The sequence below is a fragment of the Nymphaea colorata genome, chromosome 12, assembly GCF_008831285.2.
Source record: "Nymphaea colorata isolate Beijing-Zhang1983 chromosome 12, ASM883128v2, whole genome shotgun sequence".
NCBI classification, from domain to species: domain Eukaryota; kingdom Viridiplantae; phylum Streptophyta; class Magnoliopsida; order Nymphaeales; family Nymphaeaceae; genus Nymphaea; species Nymphaea colorata.
Genome location: NC_045149.1, coordinates 3,686,558 through 3,706,853, shown reverse-complemented (window position 1 = coordinate 3,706,853; position 20,296 = coordinate 3,686,558). Strand labels below are relative to the sequence as shown.

General features: G+C 41.6%; 1 protein-coding gene across 1 annotated transcript in view; it reads left to right on the top strand.

Moving 5' to 3' along the window:
- LOC116265978 (uncharacterized) overlaps positions 1–20,296 on the top strand; it is an 83,801-nt gene that overhangs the window by 18,459 nt on the left and 45,046 nt on the right. The window contains exons 8-9 of the mRNA XM_031647000.2: positions 1,060–1,134; positions 6,456–6,572. Of these exons, the coding sequence (XP_031502860.1) occupies positions 1,060–1,134; positions 6,456–6,572 (192 nt within the window). The remainder of the gene's footprint in view (positions 1–1,059; positions 1,135–6,455; positions 6,573–20,296) is intronic.

Below are 20,296 nucleotides of genomic sequence, written 5' to 3'. Positions count from 1 at the left end.
TCTGCATAGGCACCAGATAAAATAATACCTTCACAAAATGGTTTTTTTCCTTTCCTTTTACTTTCTTCTTTTTTGCTTCTTCTTCTTCCTTTTCCGTTTCCTTTTCTTCTTCCTGCTTCTTTTCTTTCTCCTCCTTTTGTCTTTCCTTTACTGGTTATATACTGTTCCCTAAATGAACATATATAGATTAAAATCTATATCTAAACAAACTGACAACTTTCTCAGGGAAGCAATATTGATGAATCAAACTTTCAATCATAGTCATAAATTTTGTTAATGGGTTTTAAATGGTGAGGTTCTCGGGCATTTTTCAGCAAACTGAAAAATCTGGGAAAAAATTCGGCCATTTTTTTTAGAAAAGAAAAAAATGCTAAAAATTAGGAAAAAGTAATGAAAGAAAGGTAACAAGAAAAGTTAAAAAATAACTTGGTAAAATGATGTTTTATTGATGATAGGAATGAAGATTAATAATTTAACTTAAGTTTTAAACTTAAAAAAAATAATAAAAAACATGAAAGAACACAGAAAATTAAATTTGGAGTTTTTTTACAAAGAACAGGAAAAGTGGGCTTTTTTGTGTTCATTTTTTTTTAACATTTTCATTTTTCTATGGTGCTGTATGCTGAGTGTTGTTGGATGGCTAACCATTATAATCTGTCACTAAAAAGCCGCCATCACATGAACATTAGCAAGGGTTTATGATAAAGCAAGGATTCATGGTGGTTTTAGTAACAATTCATGGTGCAGTGGCAGTTTTTTAGCTTTTAGCCATCTGACAACATTTGATGTACGACCGCATAAAATTCTCCTACACACACACACACACACACAAGCACAAGGGAGCAATGGAAATCCTTCTTTAAGTACTTTATTATGTTCTTGCCATGCTCATTGTTTTTAACTTTGTCATTTTTTGGCAAACTGCTGCTCACCTTCTCTTCTAATCTCTCTCTCTCTCTCTCACACTCACACACACACACACACACACACACACACACACACAAACAAACTCTCACTTAAATTTCATGATCTGCTTATGTTACTCTTTTTCTGTTGCAGCCCATTACACAAAAGGAGGTTGAATTACAAATATTGGAGCTTCCACTAGTAATAGTTTCTGGAACACCCTTTCTGGTAATCATGATTTTTGTAATATGTCAAGTTTCTTCTTGTTTTGGCATGATTTCATATCTAGTAACAGTATTCTGACGTAGGGTTTTCAAGTATTTCTTATGTGCCCAGATATAACATCTCAAGTACGAGAATAACTTGAGAAGGAGCCTGATGGTCATCTGCATTTTAATTTATGAACTTCTAACTATATTGTATCTGGCGATCAACTTATTTTGGTGAAAAATCAAAGAAGGCATTGAGGCAGGATGTCTCTGCTAACCTTGAGACTTCAGATAGCTTTAGAATGGGGTGTTACACCATATCACCCTTCTTTTTGTGATCCAAATGTAGGGGATTTTTCAAAAAAGGGACCTAATGAATTGGGAATGTAAGTCTGTGTAACCTTAATTTTGGTGTGAATGAGAATTAAGAGAGAGAGTAACCGGTAGCTAGTGGGCGCCAGAATCATCTTGTCATACCCCAACCTTTTGACCCTCAAACAATTTTTTTTTTTTTTTTTTTTTTTTTATAAACATAAAGCATTGAGGTGCGACTACACAACAATTTCAAAAAAAAGATGGAGCTATGTCATTTGAAACCATGGGGCAAACTTTCATTTATATAACAATTTCAATTCATAGAAAGTCACATATATGTGTATGACAAAAATGCCCCAAACCACAACTTTGATGCCTAACACAAATAAGACATCAAAAAGACCAAACCATGACGCGCCAGCACTACCAAAGACCCAAAACCTCCCCAGTAGGATGTGAGTGAAGCCATCTGATCAACCTGCTGTCCCGGGTCCACCAAAACCTGAAAAAGAAATAACTGAAGGCTTAGCCTTCGCAGTATGGCAACAAGCCAGGAAAGTCTCAAACCCTCTTAGGTAGGGCTCAAATCCAAGAACAATCATAAAACAATCTATCGTCATGTCGTGTCAGGGCATAGACACATCATTTGCCAAGAAAACCCCTAACATATACCACGACATGAAAGACCACTTAAGGGCCACAGAAACACAATCTCAATCACATGCAAGGCATGCTTAAACATTTCATTTTAATCATAGCATTCACATGCCCATCAATCACATACATTCGTTCACACACATTTCAATCAGGTACATTCATTTTCATTAGCTTTAGTGAATTGACAGTTCCTGTGGGTGCAAACACAGGCACGTGCACACCGCGGGCGGCTCATAGCCGAGAGACAACCCCCGTGGTGGCCCAGAACAGTATGGATCCATCCATCCGCTGCAGCGGTAGAGCACTCATCCATGGATGTGTGAATTCCACGGAGAGATACTCAGCCCTCCTAGGACACCCAGGTTGGGAAGGCGGGAGCCCACGCTCCAAGCACGTCACACAACAGTTCCCTGGGGCCTTGCACCGCCTGCGCTCCGAACAGGCGAGACCAGTGGCGAAGGCGGGACAACTCCCAAACACATAGCCACATCCCACTGGCCTCTCATCTCTTATTTTTTCGTTCTTATCATTATAATTGCACAATTACAGAATGACCGGCTAGCTCGAGGTTGGTTCACTTCACGAGTGCACCCACACCTCCAATTGCCTCCCCACGAGGTCTACACATAACAATAATAGTTATAGCTAGCCGTCATACAATACGGGTACAACTACCCTCCAATTCCAATCAATTGCATTATTGCCCACGGCAATACATATGCAACAATTCACAACATTCACATTCATAAAAATTCACATCTTATCAAACACATCAATCAGATCTTTCAAAACTTGGCCAAATCCCGGAGAGTAGTCTCAATCCGTGATGGCTCGTATCTGTCCTATGCAATTGTCATTCTATGATGATCTCTAATGCACAATCGGGGTCGAGGAGACACTCAACTCGATACCCCACCTCATCTGTCGTAAGCAGTTATCAATTCTAGCATGCACATGCAAATGCGTAACAGTTTTCAAAACAAGTTTCTAATAGCTTTCCAAAACAGAACTTGTCACATGAGAAATCATTCACAATCACACACATCAATCACACCTTTCAAAACTTAGCCAATCAATCACACCTTTCAAAACTTAGCCAAACCACGGAGAGTAGTCTCGATCCGTGATTGGCTCGTATCTGTCCTAGACAATTATCATTCTAGGATGCTTTCTAATGCATAATTGGGGTCGAAGAGACACTCGACTCGATACCCCACCTCATCTGTCCTAAACAATTATCAATTCTAGCATGCACATGCAAAGGCGTAACATTTTCAAAACAATCACTAATAGCCTTTCAAAACCCTTCATATCATATATCAAATCATGTGCATGCATACACACATTCATTCACAAAACAATCTATCAAGCACATCACAATCCTAGGATCCCACGATCCTAAGAACACACATTCACACAATTGCCCAGGCAGGGATTTGCCTGGAATGCTGCCATACCTGTCACGCGTCCACTAAACACCTTGAACTACGACCCACATTGCTCAAGGCCTACTTGACGTGCCCGGTGTACCTGCAAACATAACAAAATGGTAAGTTCTCTACTCGTTTCGCTTACCATCGATACAAATATGAAAATACCGTCATCGAGGCATGTCTTCGCCTCAAATGGGTGTCGACCCACGAAACCCTCCAAAAAGGGTCTCTACCCAACCCACGAGGTTGCCGCCAACGATTAGAACTCAAAACTTGTATTCGACTTATCACATGTACGACGATTCTCACTTGTTTTCCTTAGTTGAGGTGTTTTCCCCACCATAAGATTCTCAACATACAACGTATATGCACCTCAATAGAAGCATATTTCCCCAAGCTAACCAAAACGATTCTAACGTTCTCCACAACAATACAATCTCTACCATGCTTCCTAATTGCTTCGAAAATCAACCCATCATGCTTATAAGATCATTGTAGACATGGATCATTGTTCCTCCACATGAGTCCTAGACCTTCCCCAAAATAGTAACGTCGTTAACAAACATCCTAATTCATCAAATCTTAAATCTAGCATGCTCCATTAATGATTATACATGCTCCAACAACAAATATAGAACAATCTAGGCTCGATTAGGCTTTGCTCACCCCAATTTAAGAGTCTGAACTGCTGCAGTCCTCTCGGCAGCCACCTCACAAGTTCGAGAGGTCCTCAAACGGCTAAAATCTCGCAATGCCGCCACACCAACGCATTCTAGCCGCTGTTATAAGGGGGAAGAACACATCCCCAAGCTGAGCGCCGCCGCCGTCCACTTCCGTCGCCGCTGCACCGACCTCCGTCTTCCTCTTCTCTGCGTTGTGGTCATAGCAAAGGGAGAGACGAAGAGGGGAAACGAGGGAGACGAGGGAGAAGAGGGCGACGTCGGGCTCCCACGCTACTGGATTCGGGTCCGGGTCTGGACCCGATCCGGTCCACCTACAAAACGAGTCGAGCGTTACACATCTCCTATCATTTCCTGTTGTTGAGGGTTTTCCATGTTACATTTGTGTTCTTTGTGTGTTTTTCTGTTCAACAAACCTTACCAATCATTTTAGCCTTCAAATTGACTTGGCTGATGATTTTGTCGAATGACTCAGATACTCCTACACTTTCTCTTCGAATTGACACAAGGAACTATCTCCTTTCCAACTGTTCTTAGATTCAGGCTGTTCTTGACCAAAAAATTCTTGGTATGAGCTGCCTTTGCTTCCACCTTGAGTCGCTGGTCCATTGGGCAACCGAACAGACATATTTTATAGTTCCCTGTTTTGCACCATCTGGTCTGGTTTTTCTTTGCCTTTATGTTAAGGATTGAAGAATTTTACATGCAAGACTTGGTGGGACTTGATTTGGTTGGGCACTTTAGTAATATGCCATATTTCCTATTTCACTTCTCACACTGTGCCACCAACATGCAGTGGACAACCTTTCTGCTGATTCTTTTCATACATGATGTCTAAGTTTTAGTATAACTTTCTTCCCAACAGTAAATTCCAAGAGTCTGTGTTTCAGGTTGGCCATCTTTAATCTGCTGGACCATGTTGGCTAAGTAATCGCTAGCATCCTCTCTTTCTTTTCATGTCCTTCACCAACCATGTAGTTAGGCACTTCCCATGCGCTGAAAGGGCCACATTTACTGGTGTAACAGGTTCTTGGTTTGCGGCCAACTTGAAGGGGTTCCTTTCTAGGGCAGTTGACTTGTGGAAATTATAGAAAAATTGGGCAATATCGAGTAGATTCACAATTCTTTTGATTTGTTGTTCCAATAATATGGCACTAACTCCTTTCGTCTGCCCTCAATTTGTGGATGATTGTTAAGGCGCTCATAAGTCACACCCAAGTATGAAAAAGCTGCTTTTGCAAGTTATGTAAGTACACTTGCAACAAGCTTGTGAAAGCCCAAGAATCTCAAGCACAGGAAAAACAAAGTATATTTAATAAATGCCTTGAGGAGGAAGCATATAAGAATGATGGGAGAAATCCCCTTCTATGTACATGACAGTTAGAGCTAGATGTTAAGCTGTCTACGATGACTAGAGTGTTTTACTTAAGTGGTAGTTACCTTCCAGCTAGAAACCAGAACGGAAATGGAAAACTTTGGTAAAAAATAAAGCAAAAGAAAAAAAATGGAAGTGTACAAATGCAGAGACACACATAAACTAATATCTGCTACATATATACTGTCTTATGTGTCAACCACTGTAAAAAATATCGGCATTTTTTTGTTTGAGTAAAATGAAAAAGAGGAAAAATTGTATTTTGAAAAAATTGCCAGAATTGGAAAAACTCATTTTTGTCGCATTTCTTCCCTTTTTTCAGACGAAAATGATTTTTAGTCTAGGTTAATTTTCCTGAGGCTTCCTTTGACATATTAAACATTATGAATTTGATGACTGTTTTTGTTAGCAAGTTATTAAAAAACCTCGAATTTTCATATTTTTTATTAGTTTTGTTAGTTTTTATTTTTTTTTTTGAATTTTAGAGAAAAATAAACTTGCCAGCTAATAGTTGAGGAAACCTCACTGTTGAAAACCAGAAAGTGATATTTGTGATGATGTCTGTAAAAACAGATTGTTCATCTTTAATCTGCTTTCTGATGGTTAATCTTGTTCTTTTCTTTGTCGTGGCAATTAGCTTTCTTTCATTGTTTGACTTGGTTGTTTAAGATAGATTTTTTTTTTCCTGCTTTTTTTTATATATATGTTAGCTTGACCTTAATGTTCCTTCATATTTTGCCATTTAAAAATTATTGGCTTCCTAGTATCAAAAATTTGTGAGAAATTGTATAATCTTTTGTTTGATGTCTTCGAAGATTGTTCAGTCAGTGCAAGTGTTTGCAGCTTCTGATACTTGCTTATGAACATTTCTTGGTTTCAGGTACACTTATGTCTAATGAACCATACAGATAGGAGGATGGGACCGTTTGAGGTGTTCTTGTCTCAAGAAAATTCTGCAGAAGAGAAAGTTATCATGGCTAATGGTCTTTGGACTTTGGTACGAGATTATACTGATATGATGCTGCTTTACAACTGACTGCATTTACACAGATGTGCCTTTCGGCGTCATTATTAAGCATCTTCACTAAAGAAAAAGTTATGAATTTCTAAGGCTATGGTGCTATAATATTTCCTTTGACAATTTTGATCATATACTTGCATGGTCTTTTAATAACTGTTGTTTTTTTTAATATTGATTGTTAAGTTTATCATGAGAACAAAAAGAGAAACAGTCATGCTCTAAGAACAATGAATTTTCTTTTGTACGTTTTAATTTAATAGAGCCAGTGATTTATAAGATGCTTGCAGTTTTGTCATTGGCATATCACTATGTAACACGCCTGGGTACGGCTCTAAAGGAGCAGTGCCCGTACTGTACCAGTATGATACCTGTACATACTCGGGTATGTCCCAGGCACGTGTCTGATCGTATCGGGCATGGTCAATGTACCAGAGTATGTATCCAGTATTTTTTTGGACTTGATCAAAGTTGACCAAGTCCAAAACCGTCTTTTGATTAGGTTTTCGTTCTCTTTTTTACTTTTAATGAAAACGTGGAGCCCTCGACTTTTGTCAGGGGCTGTGCGTATTACCCACAATAGCAGCAGATGTCTGGTTATCCGATGATGTTTGGTGTTAAGATTGTAAGAATTGGATCGGGTCAACCTAGACCCAATCCATCTTTCCACACACCCACACATAATGGGCAGTGGCATACTTGTAAATTCCTGTTGTTTTCTGTATTTTCTTGTAACACAAATTAGGTTATATTAATCACAAGGGAGAGGCACCCCTATTTTCTATTCTCTCTCTTTATTGCACGTGCAGCCATCTCCTCTTCTTCTTTTCCTCTCGCATCTACGAAAGATCCTGTCTAGTGGTTTGGCGTTGTATCTGAAAATCTTACATGGTATCAGAGCAAGGTTGTTGCCATTGAGATTGTTCGGTAAGAAGTCTTATTCTCTGCCCTAATTTCTGTTTTCTGCCCTAACCTTGAAATCTCTGCCCTAATTTTTGTAAAATTTTGATACCTTATAGGCTTATACCAAACCACCAGATGAAGTTAGATGCAAAAGGAGGAAGAGAGAAATAGGCTGCACGTGCAAGAAAGAGAGAGAATAAAGAGGGCAGCAACCTTGACGTTTGCCTCTAGTTATCATAGCATTTTGCACGCATGTTCATAGCATTTTGGCTCCATCTTTTTGTTCAATTCTGTCATGAAAAACTGAAAATCCAAAGAGAAATTATCATAACTGACCCATCTATCAATAGGGTGCCGCACACGTTCTGATCTACGTGGACAAGTAGTGGTAGTTTCTGGATCAGTTGTGGGAACTGATCGTCGATTATACACCACTCCTGAAAACCGATTAGGTGAAGTCTTGTTCATGCTGTTGGTCTAAGTAGATGCAAGTATGCTGTCCATCTGAATGTCCGTGGCTGTCTCGAGTTCATCAATAATCCTGTCACTTTGTGCGTGGTGTGTATAAGCTCCTTGGCCTAATATTTCAGCATTCAACCATGAGTCATATACATCATTTCTTACATTAAGTGTTGCATTGCGAGTTCTTTAAATCCTTCAACCCGAGCTCATCAAAATCAAGATGTCGTGAAATATGCAAACGTCCAGTCTTTGGATTGTAGCAATAATAGCCTTTATAATTTTCTGCATAACCCACAAATCTACACATGACAACTTGATCTTGAAACTTATTTCTCAAAGAAACATCAACATGAACATAACATATGCATAAAAAAACGCGCAACTTATCATAGTTCGACTGTTTTTGATGTAAAATAAAGAATGGAGATTTTCCTTCAAGTATGGATAGTAGTAGTCGATTAATAACATGAACAGGAGTATGGAAGGCTTCAGTCCACAAAGTCATGGGCACATCTGTGTTATGCATCATACTTAGAGCACTTTCAACTGTGCCTGTGTTTTCTTTCAGCAATACCATTCTGTTGTGGTGTGTGTGGACAGGAAATCTGTCTAGTGATCCCATGATTTACTAAATACTCAGTAAATTCATTTGAAATGAACTCACCACCACCATCACATTGGAAATGCACAATATTACTAGAGTATTTGTTTTGGACCAAGGGATGAAATTGAGTGAACAAACGAAAAACTTCCGATTTGCTTTTCATGAAGTGAATCCAAGTGTAACATAAATAAGAATCAATGAAAACAACATAATATCTACTCCCAGAAGAAGAAGAAATAGGAGCAGGCCTACAAACATCAGAATATATGGTGTCAAATAACTTCGAAGCTCTCTTGTTTATTGATTGAAAAGGGAGCGCATGACACTTACAAATATGACAGCTTGAGCATGTGCAAGACTTATTGACAGGACTTAGACTCGACTTTTGTAATAGTCCGTCTGCAACAAGACTTTGAATGAAAGACCGACTACAATATCCTAAACGACCGTGCCAAAGAGATGACATATCATACTCTACTATCTTGACTTCGCTATGACTGCGGAAGGATAAATCTGAAACACAAGATTTGGACACCTTTGGAGCTTCTTCAATGACGTACATGTCTCTTTTGCGAACACTCTCAACGAATGTCTTCTTGGTTCGAGCATCCTTGACATAAACAGAATAAAGAGTAAACTCAATAGAAGAATGAGTATCATCTATAAGCTTTGACACAAATGAAAATTTTCTTGACATTTGGAACAACAAGAACATTCTTTAAAGGTATGGAGGAATGAGCCATGGATAAGTGTGCATTTCCAATATGTGATATTTTGTGATGGGAACCATCTCTTGTGACAATTGAGCCTTTGGCTAAATAAAGGAGAACACTAGAAAGCTTACCTGCGTCACCAGTTACATGAGTTGCAGCACCAGAATCACATACCATCGTCCTTCCTCATTTTGCTTGAGATTGACTTTAGACAACGTTGTCGTTAAAATCTGTTGCACATCAGGGGAAATGTTCGACGTTGCAATCCTGTTTGAAACAAATGACCCTGCTGCCTTATTGTCACGCCTAACTTATTTTCCTTTGTTCTGAGGATTATGCCAACATTCTGACTTCACATGACCTCTCTTATTGCAATAAAAACAAGTAGGTATCCTTCGTGGTACATTTGCCTCTACATTTGTGTTTGACCCTTTTTAATGAAAAGGAAAGGAGATTGATGGAAAGGTATGTAAGAAGGGTACCTCTCCCCATCACTGCCTGTGAGTTCCAAGCTCTTGGACGACTTCCTTGCAAAGCATGGGTCCTAGTGACCAACACATTGTGACTGCCAGAATGAACTAATTTTTGTCGCTGTACACGACTCGCTTCATGCTGAATCAATTTTGCTTTCAGGTCTTCAAAAGAGGGAAGAACATGTAATACCTCTAAAGCAGTGCAGAAAACATCAAATTCTGACCCCATTCCACTCAAAGCCTATTGTACCTTGTCCTTGTCGCTGACTCGGTGCCCAATGATTGCAAGCTGATCGGTGATATTTTTGATTTGATGTATGTATTCCAAGATTGAATGTGTGCCTCGCTTGATATCCTGAAATTGCCTCTTGAGTTGTAGAAATTTTTCTGATACTTGAGAATATGTAGTAACAAACACATTCCATAACTCAAGTGCTGTAGAAATTCTTGTCGCTGTACACGACTCGCTTCATGTTGAATCAATTTTGCTTTCAGGTCTTGGAAGAACATGTAATACCTCTAAAGCAGTGCAGAAAACATCAAATTCTGACCCTAATCCACTCAAAGCCTGCTGTACCTTGTCTTTGTCGCTGACTCGATGCCCGATGATTGCAAGCTGATCAGTGACATTTTTGATTTGATGTATGTATTCCAAGATTGAACGTGTGCCTCGCTTGATATCCTGAAATTGCCTCTTGAGTTGTAGAAATTTTTCTGATACTTGAGAGTATGTAGTAACAAGTACATTCCATAACTCAAGTGCTGAAAGATCATCATCAACGCCCGCCAGAACTTCCTTTGATAGTGTGGAGGTGATATAAGCAACGAGAGATTGATCATGAGCCATCCACGTCTCATATTCAGGATTGATTTTTGCAATGGTTTCTTGAACTTACCATGCAACATTCTTCACCTCTCGCATAATCCATTCAAGTAGTGCAGGTGTGGTGCCATTGAGATTGTAGAAACATGCAACACACGAAAGAAGAAGAGAGGAACACACGATATACGTGGAAAAACCTCAGAAAGAGAAAAAAACCACGGGAAGCTCTGACCTAGGTGCACACCGCAACCCTAGGAGAGAGAAAATTATATTCACTTAATCACACAATTACACTTAAGTGAAGATTATATAGGAGGGAGAGAAGAATGCCGCCTAGGGTACCGAGCCGGCCTCGGTACCCGTGCCCCATGGGACCGGGTCCAGAAATGGACCCGGTTCCCCATTACATCTATTTTAACACTCCCCCTCAAGCTTGGCATACATGTCAAACATGCCAAGCTTGCTAACATTTTTCTCAAATTGAGATGTACATAAAGACTTAGTTAAAACATCAGCAACTTGATCTTCAGACTTCATGTAGGGCAGGATCAACTCCTTAGAATCTATGCGTTCCCGTATGAAATGGCGATCGATCTCCACATGTTTGGTTCTGTCGTGCAAGACTGGATTGTTTGCCAAGTTAATAGCCGACTTGTTGTCACAATACATCCTCATCTTCTCTTCCATTTTCACCCCAATATCTGCTAACAGAATTTTGAGCCATAACATTTCTGTAACCCCCATGGCAACCGCCCTGTATTCAGCCTCAGCACTGGACCTGGAACAAACTTCTTGTCTTTTACTTCTCCATACCACCAGGTTACCTCCAAGAAAGATGCAGTATCCTGTGGTAGACCTTCTAGTATCTGTGCAACCTGCCCAGTCGGCGTCAGAGTATCCTTCAATACTGAGTTGATTTTGTCGAGTATAGAGCAGTCCTTTCCCTGGGTCATTCTTTAAGTATCCCAATACTCTTTCAGCACTTTTCCAATGACAATCAGTAGGGGCATGCATAAACTGACTTAACACACCCACAGCATACGTAATATCCGGGCGAGTAAGGGTGAGATAAATGAGTTTACCAACCAGCCGCTGATACCTCCCTTTTCCTTCCTCATCCAAGATCGTCCCAGTTTTGATACTTATCCTTGTGCCAGACTCCATTGGAGTAAGAAAGGGCCTGCATCCCAGTTTACCTGTCTCTTTTAGAAGGTCCAAAGTGTATTTCCTTTGGCTCATAACAAGACCAGTCTCAGATCTAGCAATCTCAATTCCCAAAAAATACCTCAGTTTACCCAAATCTTTGAGGTCAAATTCAGCAGCTAACGTTTCTTTCATCTTCCTTTTTTCTTCTCCGTCATCACCTGTGACAATCATATCATCAACATATACTAGTAGGAGGCTCACCAGACCATTTCTCTGCTTGATGAAGAGGGTGTGATCACCATTTCCCTGTTTATATCCATTAGTCTTCATCACAACCCTTAGTCTTTCAAACCACGCTCTAGGGGACTGCTTGAGGCCATACAATGCTTTCTTGAGATAACAACACTTTCCTTTCTGCGCATATCCAGGCGGCATGCTCATATAGACTTCTTCCTCAAGGTGCCCATTCAAGAAGGCGTTCTTGACATCAAGTTGGTCCATGCTCCACTTCTTTTGTACTGCCAGAGCTAAGATGACCCTTACTGTCTTCAGTTTAGCAACGGGAGCGAACGTCTCAAGATAGTCAATCCCATATTTCTGGCTAAACCCCTTTGCAACAAGACGAACTTTATAGCGTTCTACAGTGCCATCAGGTTTGTACTTCACAGTAAACACCCACTTGGAACCAACTAAGTGAGTTCCATTAGGAATATCAACAACCTCCCACGTATTGTTCTTTGCCAGGGCGTCCATCTCCTCTGTCATGGCCTGTAGCCATTTGGGATCCTCCCTGGCATCCTCCACTGACCTGGGAATAACAGCCATAGATAAAGAGGTAATAAAGCACTTGTAGTCTTTACTGAGTTTAGCATACGACACAAATCTCTGAATAGGGTGAGAAGTACATGACCTGGTGCCTTTGCGTAGGGCTATGGGAAGATCTTCATTCATTGGACTTGGATCATCCGGGGAGCTCACAAGATCGGGATTGGTAACATCAACAACCTCCATCACATCATTCTTCTTCCTGGTGTATACCTGACCAAACAAATGATCACGGGACTGTTCTTCCACAGGGCCCCCTTCCATCTGACTGTCTCTGTCCTCACTGACTGTGTCATCCACACTCACACTCGGAGAACTAGCCGTGTAATCCAAGAAATCTGTGAACTGAATCAACTGATGCGAAGAATACTCGTCCACTCTCTCACCTAAACACTCCCCCTGAAGAGGATTCGCAGGAAAGTATGCCTCGTGTTCATGAAAGGTAACATCCCTGGAGACATAGACTCTGGAAGTGCTAGGGTCAACACACTTGTATCCCTTCTGAGTGGAGGAATACCCCAAAAAGACCGCTTTGATGGACCGAGGATCAAGTTTCTTGAGAGTGGGACTATGATCATGGACAAAGCAAACACACCCAAACACCCGAGGGGTCAAAGGCCAGGGACTCTGATTAGGCCACAAAACAGAATAAGGGGAATGACCATTCAACACACGAGTAGGCATACGGTTAATGAGATGAGCACTAGTGAGAAGTGCATCACCCCAATACCGCTTAGGGACATGACGTTGAAACATAAGGGCCCGGGTGACATTTAACAAATGACGGTTCTTCCTTTCAGCCACGCCATTCTGAGGAGGTGTGTGGCTACAAGATGTTTCATGTATAATACCTTTGCTTCGCAAGAAGTCATCAAGGGATAAGGATACATACTCTCGAGCATTGTCAGTACGAAGGGTCTGAACAGGGGTTTGGAATTGAGTTTCAACAAATGCAACGAAGTTTTTGACAATGCCGGGAACCTCACTACGTTCTTTCAACAAGTACACGAACGTACAACGAGAGTAGTCATCGATAAGAGTCATGAAATAACGAAAACCACGACCGGTGGGCACTCTCGAAGGACCCCAAACATCAGAGTGAACCAAAGCAAAAGGACGGCTGGTTTTATTGAACGAAATAGGGTACGAGGCCCTAACATGCTTAGACAACTGACACACTTCACAGGCGAAGGTGTCCAAAGAAACAGACCGAAACATCTTAGGAAACAATTGTTTAATCAACTGAAAAGGAAGATGACCAAGTCTCTCGTGCCAGCGCATAATAGCGGATCTGTCCTCCACGTCAGATAACTGTCCACTGGTGGCTGAAATCAAAGCAGAGGCAACCTGTACTGGCATTCTGTAGAGACCATCAATAGCCGAACCAATCCCAATCTTCTGCCCCGTCCCCAAGTCCTGCAGTAAACAACGATCAGCAGAGAATATTAGATTACAGTTTAGCTCTTTGGTAATACTGCTGACAGATAACAAATTCACGGGAATATTAGGAACATGCAGGGCATTATGAAGACAATATTTGTTCAGTAATGAGAAACTCCCTTTTCCAGCCACAGAAATAGAAGAACCATCAGCCATAGAAACACGCTGCTGCCCAGAAGTCAACTTGTATTCTTGAAACATCTTAGGGTCCCCGGTCATATGATGAGTAGCCCCACTGTCAACAATCCAATCACCAGGAGAGGAATTACCTTGATCACTTGTAGCAACAAGAGCCTGAGCTAATTTAGCTCCATCAGACGTAGATGTGTCCTCTGACGTAGTAGAAAGGCGACTGATGTAAGCTTGTAGTTCCTTGATTTGATCAGGGGAAAGCCTCGATTTTTCACCACTTGAAGAACCACTCTGAGTTGAGTCCTGCACAAGAGGACCTCGCCGACTAGACGGAGGGCGACCACGAACAAGTCTCTTCTCAGGGTGAAGATCCCAACAAAAGTCAACAGAATGTCCTGATTTGTGACAATGTGTACATCGCCTAACAGGGCGTGGTCCAGACACAGAAGAACGGCTAACAAAGGCCGAGGGACCAGTCCCGTGACTGGGGTCAATTTGCATCACTTGACGCCTTTGTTCCTCGGATTCCACTCTGGCATAAACATCTTCGATTCCAGGAATCTCATCACAGTTGAGAATTTGACTCTGAATGGATTCAAACTCATCACGCAAGCCTCCAAGGAAGAGGAACGTCCGGTCCATCCATTCCTTTTCCCAGTACCGAGCATGATCAGAACCACAGTCCCAGTTATCATTCACATGATAATCAAGTTCCTCCCACTTAGTTTTCAGGGCTGCATAGAAGGAGGCAACAGACAGGTCACCCTGTTTCAGAGAATAAATACTGCGTTTAATCTGATACGTACGCAGAACCCTTTTCTTGCGACCATACATCCTTGCAAGCACAGTCCACATATCAAACGAAGTCGGCTTTCGCAGAATAAGAGGCTGAATATCAGCAAACACAGAGCTGATGATCCATACCTTAACCTGACTGTCTTCCAACACCCACGTCGCCCATTGAGGATCAGTTTTGCTGGGCGCCGGTTTGTCGCCTGTGATATAGGAAAGACGACCACGGCTCGTTATCCCAATCTCGAGAGCAGCAGACCAAGAAAGATAATTGTCTTTAGTCAGACGAATGGGCGTGACCTGAACCGGCAAGATCTCGCTCTTGGGAGCGCTGCCCGCGTCAAAGGCCATATCACTTTTAGGTGCAAGCTCTTCCGCCATCACAAGCAGTCAAGTCAGACACAACCCCAGGCAGCAACAAGACAGCACGGCGGCGGCTGAAACACCAGCACCACACGGAACCTTAGGTGTCGGCGACGGTGCTGGATCGCCCGACGGCGGCGACGCAGAGGCGTGACGGCGCTGGACACCCACGGCAGCGGAAAGATGGGATGGCGCTGGATCGACCGACGGCGGAAAAGGAGACACCCACGGCAGCGGAAGTCACAAGCGGCAACAGGCGGCGGCGCTGGATCATCTGACGGCGGCGGCGCAGAAGATCCCAATGGTGGCGGCGCGGGAAACCCTAACGGCGCAGGCGGCTGCGGTGCAAGGGCGACTACGAAAATACGAGACGAAGCCGAACGATCTCACGGCTCTGATACCATGTAGAAACATGCAACACACGAAAGAAGAAGAGAGGAACACACGATATACGTGGAAAAACCTCAAAAAGAGGAAAAAACCACGGGAAGCTCTGACCTAGGTGCACACCGCAACCCTAGGAGAGAGAAAATTATATTCACTTAATCACACAATTACACTTAAGTGAAGATTATATAGGAGGGAGAGAAGAATGCCGCCTAGGGTACCGAGCCGGCCTCGGTACCCGTGCCCCATGGGACCGGGTCCAGAAATGGACCCGGTTCCCCATTACATCTATTTTAACAGAGATGTCCATAGAGACGATGACTATTGATTAACAGGACTATTTGACATTTCCATGTCAAATAGTTGGTATGATTCAGCTTTTGTGAGATGAGTTGAAAGAGAAAATTGGACGACAAGATGCTGGAATTGCGGTGGAGATCCATAGTTGCAGCAATCAGGAAAACAAGGGTAAATAGAAATTTTTGAGATTAGGGTTAGGTGACCGACATGAATTATGGTAAAAGAGGAATATTAAGGCAGGCGGCAGGGATGAAGGCATGTAGATTAGGGCAAAAATTTGGGGATTAGGGCAGACGACAAGGATTAGGGTTAGGGTAGACATTTGGGGATTAGGGCAGAAAACAGAGATTTTGAGGATTAGAGCATAAAAACAAAAATTAGAGATTCTTACCGGACATTCTCAGTGACAAAACCCTGCTCTGATATCATGTAAGATTTTGATACCTTACACCAAACCACCATATGAAGTTAGATGCAAGAGGAGGAAGAGAGAAATAGGGTACACGTGCAAGAAAGAGAGAGAATAAAGAGGGCAGCAACCTTGATGTCTGCCTCTAGTTATCATTATATACTAATCACAATTTAGGTTACAAAACAAAATACACAAAACAACATTAAGAATTACAAGTATGCCACTGCCCATGATGTGTGGGCTTGTGGATCAAATGGGTTGGGTCTGGGTGACCCGATCCATATTGTACAAATTTAATAGCCCCCTCAAGTTGTGCATGGGGTTTGATCATGCACAACTTGTTTTTCAATTCCCAGAAATGGTGCCCTGTGAGTCCTTTGGTAAAAAGATTAGCCATTTGTTGAGACATGACTATATAAGTGGAAACAATCTCGTTTTCCGCAACCTTTTTGTTGCAGCCTTGAGACGTGGAGACAAAAGAAAGAATTGAAGTCGTGAGAGTTGGGGAGAGAAAACGTGATTCATTCACTAACCCTAATCTCCATTATAAAGAGATTAGGGTAGAAAGGAGATTTACATATTACATCAATAAAAAATAAACAAAAGATTAAAGAGGTTTTATAACTCTTTAATATTACAAAGAACCACCTAGAAACATAAACTCCTCTAATTTCAACACTCCACCTCAAGTTGGAGCATACATATTAAACATGCTCAGCTTACCACAACATTTAGAGAAATCACCAATAGGGAGAGCTTTGGTGAAGACATCTGCAGCTTGATCTTCTAAAGGAACATGAATAGTGGCAATGGTACTTCCTTGAACGAGATCCCGAATGTAATGGCAGTCAATTTCAATATGTTTAGTTTTCTCATGGAAAACTGGATTGTTTGCAATGTATGTGGCTGCTCGATTGTCACAATACATCTTCATGGGAAGTGAAATCGACACACTTAGGCTAGATAGCATGGATCTAGCCCAAGTCATTTCTGCCGCAGTTTGAGCCATAGCTCTGTATTCAGATTCTGCACTAGATCTTGACACCATGCCTTGTTTTTTGCTTCTCCATGATATGAGGTTGCCTCCCACAAATACATAAAATTCTATGGTAGATTTCATGTCTTCGACTGAGCCAGCATAGTCAGCATCACTATAGGCTTCCACTTTCAGGGTCTTGCCTTTTGTGAACAAAAGGCCTTTGCCAGAAGACGATTTTAGATATTTAACCACCAACAAAGCAGCATTCCAATGAACTTTCATGGGTTTTTCCATAAATTGACTTAGCTTTCCCACTACAAAGCTAATGTCTGGTCTTGTCACAGTAACATAGAGTAGTTTTCCAATAAGAGACCTATAAGATCGAGAATCCACTAATTATGTTTGGTCATCATGAAGGTGTATACGTGGATTCATAGGTAAATTAGCTGGTTTAGCTCCAAGCATCCTTGTGTCCTGCAATAAATCAAGATTATACTTCTTTTGAGAGAGAACAACACCATCCCTATTGCGAGTAACCTCTATTCTCAAGAAATATCGTAGTAAACCAATATATTTCGTCACAAAGTGTTTTTGAAGAAACAACTTTGCATTAGAAATTTCTTGATCGGAGTCACCTGCTAGGATAATATCATCAACATAAACCACTAGAACGGTTATACCCCTGGAAGCCTTCTTGATAAACAGAGAATGATCAAGAGGAGATCTCGCAAAGCCACACTTTGAGACTACCTCGAAGAACTTGTGAAACCACGCACGAGGACTTTGCTTGAGTCCATAAATAGCTTTCTTCCGCTTGCACACTTTGCCACATTCCCCCTGTCGTTCAAACCCTGGTGGTTGTTGCATATAGACAGTCTCATCGAGATCACCGTACAAAAAGGCGTTTTTGACATCAAGTTGATACATGTGTCAGTCATGGTGTATAGCCATAGAAATAATAAGACGAATGGTTCCCAACCAAGCAACCAGAGAGAAGGTCTCAAAAAAATCCACACCGTAGGTCTGCTTATAGCCCTTAGCAACCAACCGAGCTTTGTATCGTTCCATAGAACCATCAGAATTATATTTCACTGTGAATATCCACTTACAGCCAACAATGTCAAAACGAGAAGGAGGATCAACAAGTTCCCAGGTGCCTCGCAGAACTAAGGCATCCATCTCCTCTTGCATAGCCTGTCTCCATTGGGTATCTAATAAAGCCTGCATAGGAACTGTATGAGCAGCCAGAGCTTGAATAAACTGTTGCATACGTTTACCAACATCATCAGTAGACACAAAATGAGATATAGGATGCAAAGTACATTGTCGCCTGCCTTTGCGAAGAGCGATGGGTAAGTCGTGACAGGGATTAGATGGACTAGGGCTACTCACTTCAGATGAATTTACCTCCTAAGAAGCGGTTGGCGAGGGATCATGAGAAGGGTCCTGTCGACGTGTGTAGACCAGCGGAGGATCACCAAACTTGGACACTACAACCGGAGAGTCTTTAGAAGGAGATTCAAAAGAGAATGATTCCAAAGGAATAGGAGGAATAAGTAGTGGGTCTGGTGACGGTGGCATCTCACTAAAGATGGGAGATGAGCTATAATAAGACTGAGACTCAAAGAATGAGACTCAAAGAATGTGACATTCGCGCTGATATACTCCTTTTGAGTCAAGGGGTCAAAGCATTTGTAGCCTTTATGGTTTCTAGAGTAGCCTATAAAGATACACTTAATGGCTTGGGCACCCAATTTATCACGTGTGGGTCCAAGTATGTGAACAAAGCATGTGCAACTAAATACTTTGGGAGCCACTGGAAATAAGGGTCGTTGTGGGTGCACAAGTGATATGGGAACCTTGTTGTCAATGGAGGATGAGGGTAAACGGTTGGTTAAATAACAGGCAGTGAGGATGACATTTCTCCAAAAGTATGCAGGTAAATTAGTATGAAGCATTAGGGAACGAGCCACATTTAAAAGTTGGCGATGTTTACATTCAGCTGCTCCATTTTGTTGGGAGGTATGGGGACAAGTAAACCGAGGAGAAATGTCATTATCAGAATAAAACTTCATTAAGGTAGAGACCTTGAACTCAAGGGCGTAATCAGTGCGAATGCTTTTAACAAGAATACCAAACTGGGTCTTTATTTCAATAATAAGGTTTTTGAGAGTACATACTACTTCAGGCCTTTCCTTCAAAAGGAAGACCCAAGTGACTCGAGAATAATCATCAATAATGACAAGGAAATACCGAAATCTTGGCCTACTAGCAACTCTGTTAGGACCCTACACATCAACATGAAGAAGATCAAATATTCCACAACTAGACGGACTAAGACTCGATGAATAATTGCTACGGGTGTGTTTGCCAAGTTGACAAGCTTCACACTGGCACGACTCTGAAACTGAAAGATGAGGAAGAAGGTGACGGAGCTTGGAGACAGATGAACGACCAAGTCTGAGATGCCACTGGAAGGAGGAGGACAGTGAGGTGATCGATGATGCTGCAATACCCATTGGATCCGACAGGAAGTAGATGCCCCCTTTCTCATAGCCTCCACCAATCGTCTTTCCAGTTTGCAAGTCCTGAAATGAACATAAACCATAGTCAAATGTAACAGGACAATGTAAGTCATTAATCACTTGTCCAACTGATAACAAATTTGTTGGAAACTTAGGAGCATATAACACATTAGGAATAGTCGTAGACTGAGAAATCTTAATATCACTATAACCCATAATAGGTGACCATCTACCATCTACAAGTTTCACATGACATGTCTGAGGTAATGAGTGGAGCACAGTAAACATAAAAGGTCTACTACAAAAGTGTCTCGATGCTCCTGAATGAATAATTCAAGTAGTACTTGTATCATGTGGGACAGTATCAACAGACATAACACTGTCTATCATGACTGTAGAGGCGGACGGCTGGGTAGATCTATAT